Raw genomic sequence first — 6,116 nt, forward strand, 5'->3', positions numbered from 1 at the left:
GTGTGTGTGTGTGTGTGTGTGTGTGTGTGTTTTCTGTGTTGGAGGCTGTAGGGAAGGAGATCTGGGACTGTCTGGGTCTGTCAGTTATTTGGAAATACAAAGGAATTAGTGAATAGCTTCAGGGGATACATTAAAATAAAAGCTCTATTGAGGTGAGTTTAAAAAAAAAAAAAAAAAAAAAAGCCTGGGCATGAAGCAATAGAGTACTAAGTATGTACAACCCCGTCAAGGAGTTTCACAATGGTGGGGAGCAGAGAAATGGGAGAGGGGATGGAGATGAAGTCCTATAAAACTGACCAGAACCATCAGTAGAGGGACCATTAATGATATAGCAAAAAACAGAACAGCTGCAGGGAAAACTTCTTGTCTGGTCAGAACAGATGAAATTTGGTTGGCTGATAAAGAAGCTGGCCTCAGGTGATGTACCAGGAGTTCATCTACAAGGAGGAGGCAGAGGATGAATTCAGACAGCTGATAAATGATAATTTTTTTTTATCAGTCAGCTGATAAATTCAGTGGCGAGGTGGCATGGACCTTTGGCTTGATTGTCTCTGTTTTCTCAGTGAGATAAAGGAGAGAAGAGACAATATTCAAAGTAATCTAGCAGTGATGAATTAAAGGAAAAAAGGTCAGAAGAGACGCGTTGTTCTCCAACCACTGCTCTGGCATAGGCTAGGAGCACGTAGAGTCGCAATTAATCAGAATTGAGGTGTTGTCAGGTAGAGGGAGACAAAAGGGGGTGAGGGACCACGAGCTAATGGTGTATGCTAAAGAGTAGTTATCACGACCCGAGAGACCAACAGATGCAAGGGGTCAGAGAGCTGAAAGGCTGGTTCATTTCCCAGGCTGCTCTCTCCACAGATCTCTATGCCACAACCCATTTCAACGGTGACCCTGCTCTGCTGGCCAATGCCGAGCAGCAGTTATCCAGCCTCCGCGATTTTGCACCGGCACCAGGTTCTTTCCCAAGCAGCCCTGCCCCAGGAAATTCTCTGCGGACACTGCTACTGCCTCCTGGGACTCCCGAAAACAGAGAGATTCCAACTAAGAGGTCATTAAGCCCTTCAAGGAGAGGATTCAAGCGGAAGGACGGTATCCTTGCCAACCCGAATCTGAAGCGTGGCTTCCAAGATGCTACAGGCAGCGAGGCGCAAGTATTGACTTGTTTTTTGTGTGTGTACAAGGAACACAAAGGCCCCAGAACAGAATGTGCTGCTGTCGGGGTTTAGGGTGGTTCCCACCAACAGTGCTAGGAGTTTGTTGGGATTTTCCGAGGCTTATGACCAATATTACCAGGATAAATCCTGTGATTCTCCTGCCCTTAGGAAAAGCTTTCTATCACAAAGGAACAAACCCTGATTTACTTTGAGAGCATCAACATGGTACATGGTAGGGAATACTTTAATGTCCTGCAAAGGTTTGCCAAGAGGAAGCAATAAAGAAGTTATCACAATGGGCTGGAGAGATGGCTCAGCGGTTAAGAGCACTGACTGCTATCCAAAGATACTGAGTTCAAATCCCAGCAACTACATGGTGGCTCACAACCATCAGTACAGCTATAGTGTACCCATATAAATAAATAAATAAATAAATAAATAAATAAATAAATAAATAAATCTTGAGAGAAAAAAAAAGTTGTCACAATTAACTAACTTACTTGAAATAGTTTTTATTAAAAAAATTTTTTTGAGACAGGGTCTCACTGTGTAGCCCTAGCTGGTCTGGAACTCATTTTATACATAGATCAGACTGGCCTGGAACCCAGAGATCTACCTGCCTCAGCCTCCTCAGTGCTGGGATTAAAGGCGTGCCTCACCATGCTCAGCTAAAATCATTATTTTGCTTCTCTGTACAGAAAACCAAATGATTCTAAAAAATTTCCCCCAAAGTACCCACGAGCAAATGAATTAGATCGTCCAGAGGATTTTTCGCTGGGAATGAACTCAGAATCAAGAACTATCTTTTCTGAGTGCTCATTTCCTCCAGTTATTACCAGCAGGAAGCCTTCCTCTGGACTGAGGGCCCCCATCTCCAACAGTCCATGACCCTCTTCATGTAAAGCAGGCCCCGGTCGTTTCCCGTCTCCTAAGGAAGCAGAAGCTTGATCAAAGCTGCTCCCAGCCGCTCTTAAGTTCCAGTTGTTGGGAATCTCTTTGCACATTAGCATGACTTGATGGCAATTTCTGTTCCTTGATCCTTTGAATTCTTCCAGTTCAGTTTTCAGAACTCTGGTGGGGAAAGCTGGGGTACAACTTGCCCTAGGCACAATCACATACCACAAGTAATAAAGGGAGAAGCCCAGAAAACCTCTGGAGACAGTCATATTTTTTGTGCACTAAAGGGGGCAGTCTTGCAATATTTTCCTTTTTTTTCATTCTTTTCTTTTCTTTTTTTTTTTTTTTTTTTTTTTTTTTTTTTTTTTTTTGGCTTGTTTTACATTCTCAGCCACAAATGACTATTTTATCAGATGAAAACACTAACTGTGATAGTATATTTAGGGTGAAGTCCCAGGAACACTTAGTATATTTGGGATGCTGCGCTACTAAAACAGCCTAAGGAACAAAAATTTCACTTCTATCTCATATATTGTTAAAAATCTCAACATTTTTGGGCTATCTTTATGATGCCCACTTTTTCCTGCTAGATGTAGTTTTTCTTACTATGGGGAGCGTCTAAAGTGCTAACTTAATGTAAACACAAGGGCAGACATTTTTGCTTTTCGTGTGTGCCTGAGATGAGTTCAGGGCCCACACACATGCCAGGTCCTCGGCATGGTGGAGTATATCACTAGCACTTGGGGAGCAGAGGTGAGAAGATCAGGAGTTCAAGACCAGCCTGGGCCACATGAGAATCTCTCTCAACCAATAAAGAAAAAAAAAAAAAAACATTAACAGTAAATGTTTATTTTTAATAGTAGCCTTTTGATATGACTAGACTTTTCTATGCTTTAACCCCAAATCATGTTAACGTCCCAAATTATCCCTCCTCGTGTCCTTCGTACATCCCCGGTCCTTATTCTGTCCAGATCAGAGCTGGCTGCAGACTTTGAGTGTATGCTTATCCCAGTTGTGATGTCATTTCCTACCAATCACAGGCCACACATGTTACTCAACTCAAGTCACTGTCCCGGGTGTTGGGCATCATTACCTAATTAATCACCCTTAGTCTTTTACATCAAAGGAGCCAAGAATTGAGAAATGATTTGGCTGTCTTTAATTTATTTCTCTCTCTCTCTCTCTCTCTCTCTCTCTCTCTCTCTCTCTGTGTGTGTGTGTGTGTGTGTGTGTGTGTGTGGTGCTGGGGATAGAAGCCAGGGCTTTGCACATGTATAGCAAGTGCTCTATCACTGAGCTAAATCTGTAGCCTGTATTAGCTTTTTTGAAGTCCACAAGACACAAAGACTAGGAATAGACTTATATATAAAATGCATAATAACGTGTGTCAGGTTGGAATGAATAAAAGCAACTGAGAATTTTACTACACAGATCTATCTATGATTTCTTTATATAAAAAAATCATTAGTACTTGGCCCAACAATGACATTTAATTTATATATTCTTAAAATGTTATATAACATTTATTTTATTTTAAATAGAAGTTTATTATGAATTTTAATTCTCATTAAATTACTCTCAAATTTTATCTTATCTTATATAGTACTTTTTAAACCATCCTGCAGTTTAATCTTCTTTTTGTATTACACAGTACACTGAGCCATACATGTACGTACTAAATAACGTATTTTTATTGTTAATAAATTCTAAAAAAACCTCCATGGGAAAATAACGCTGGAGGATCTACTCCTTTTGAATTGGTCCTTGAGGGCCTAGAGATGAGGCTCAGTGGTGGACCACTGAGCCTCATCTCTAGGGTCCCCCATCCAGGGTCCTGGGGATAATCTATCAAAGAATAAGAGAAAGGAAACAAGAAATTTCCCTGAATATTTCGTGTGCCTTGGACATCGTAATATGCAATTCACATCTAAACCAAAAGATGAAAGCTTTGCTACTTTAAGGAGTTATTGACACTTTAAATGTCTGGATCCTTATTGTGTAAGAATCACACAAACGATCCTGGGTCTTGGTTTTGTTTTTGTCTTCTTGAGCCTCTCTCTAGTGACCTGGGCAGTTTGCATGGTTTATCAGGAAACCACAGCCCCCCGATCTCTGCCAGAACCCCCCACGTGGCCACTGTCCTCAGACAGCTCCTGGAGCTGGTGGACAAGCACTGGCACGGCTCTGGCTCCCTCCTCCTGGACAAGAAGTTTCTGGGTAAGTTGCGCAGCTCTCTGCACTGAGGAAGGCAGGACCTGGCCTCTGCCCTGTGGTTTGTTTTGTTAAAAGCCATCCAGTTCCCTTACCCCGCAAGGGGAAGCTTGTATCACTCACAGACATTTCCCAGAAACACCATAAGTAACGAAGCTGCATTTTTGCCACATTTGTCTTCCCTATTTTTTTTTAATCAGCTGTTTGTCCAATTGCTTTGTAGCAATGGGTTTCTTCTTCCTGCGCTGTGCTCGTGGGTGCTCCTGTGTGGTCTTTGGTAACATGTTGCATGATCAGATATATGTCATAGAGAGTAGTTATATTAATAATTGCAAAACCATTTTATAATCCTTTGAAAGTGCCAGTATTGAGGCCAACAGAAGTTAGGTTTGGTTATCTGAAATTTGCAGAGACTGTCAAAATGTTGATTTTTAAAAATGCAAGTGAATTAATGCTCCTGGGCTCTTTTCTGGGCTCAAGTTTTAGAAGCGTGAGCAGATAGCTTTATAAACGTTGGCTCTAGGTGTTTATCTGTTGTTTGATGGCAAGAGAACTCAAGGAACTTTTACTTGTGAGTAAAGCTCTAAGGAGAAACTAGAAACTTAAACATTGTTTGGGCTGCAAAAAATATTTTTAATTTCTAAGGGCTGAGGCTGTAATTCAGTGGTAGAACATCTGTCCAGCAGGCACAAGCCCCATTCCAGCACTAAAACACTTTCTTTAAAGAGTTTTAGTTTTGGGCTGGAGAGATGGCTCAGTGGTTAAGAGCACTGACTGCTCTTCCAGAGGTCCTGAGTTCAAATCTCAGCAACCACATGGTGGCTCACCACCATCTATAGTGAGATCTGATGCCCTCTTCTGGTGTGTCTGAAGACTGCAACAATGTACTCATATACATAAAATAAATAAATAAATCTTAAAAAAAAATTTTTAGTTTTATCCAAGCAGTAATGGTGTGTGTGTCTTTAATCCCAGCACTTGGAAGGCAGAAGCAGGCTGATCTACACAGTGAGTTCCAGAATAGCCAGTGCTATACAGAGAGACCCTGTCTCGAAAAAAAAAAAAAAAAGATTTTAGCTTTAGTTGTGAACAGTGCATATAGGTGCCCGCCCTACAGAGTCCAGAGAGAGTGTTAGACTCCCTGGAGCTGGAGTTACAAGAGGCTGTGAACCACCTGGTATGGGTGTTGAGAACAGAACTCTGGCTTTCTTCAAGAGGAGCAAATATTCCTAACTGCTGAACCATCTCAACAACCCCCTACCCCATATTTTTAATTAAAAAATTATATGGGAAGAGGTCAGAGAGGGTAATATGTGTGAGTATAATAATATGTTATGTACGTGTATGAAACTGTCATGATAAAATCCATCATTATGTATAATCAATATATGCTAGGTTTTTTTTTTTTTTTTTTTTTTGGTTTTTCGAGACAGGGTTTCTCTGTATAGCTCTGGCTGTCCTGGAACTCACTTTGCAGACCAGGCTGGCCTCGAACTCAGAAATCCGCCTGCCTCTGCCTCCCGAGTGCTGGAATTAAAGGCGTGCGCCACCACAGCCCGGCTATATGCTAGTTTTAAAACTTTTTAATTCTATAGGGACATAGAGGATAAAGAAACAGTCTCCTTTGCCACTTCATAGGAAATCATCCGCTGGACAGTCACTCTGGACCATCCACGGAGGTTTCTGAGTTCTCCTTCACAGAGGCTTTGGGGATCAGTCACTTAAAACTCTTGTCCAAAGCAGATAGTTAAATTGCAGAGCTGCCAGTTGTTGGTTTGGATTCTGAGCTGTGGTCTTTAAGATTTTCCCATGTAGCCAGGCATGGTGGTGTACATCTTTAATCCCAGCACT

At 41.6% G+C, this 6,116-nt stretch overlaps 1 protein-coding gene across 1 annotated transcript in view; it reads left to right on the forward strand.

The window, feature by feature from the left end:
- Positions 1-6,116, forward strand: part of Lrrc36 (leucine rich repeat containing 36) — a 53,950-nt gene that overhangs the window by 40,819 nt on the left and 7,015 nt on the right. The window contains exons 9-11 of the mRNA XM_021220220.1: positions 862-1,154; positions 4,106-4,271; positions 5,904-5,944. Of these exons, the coding sequence (XP_021075879.1) occupies positions 862-1,154; positions 4,106-4,271; positions 5,904-5,944 (500 nt within the window). The remainder of the gene's footprint in view (positions 1-861; positions 1,155-4,105; positions 4,272-5,903; positions 5,945-6,116) is intronic.

The sequence above is a fragment of the Mus pahari genome, chromosome 20 (assembly GCF_900095145.1).
Source record: "Mus pahari chromosome 20, PAHARI_EIJ_v1.1, whole genome shotgun sequence".
Taxonomy (NCBI): domain Eukaryota; kingdom Metazoa; phylum Chordata; class Mammalia; order Rodentia; family Muridae; genus Mus; species Mus pahari.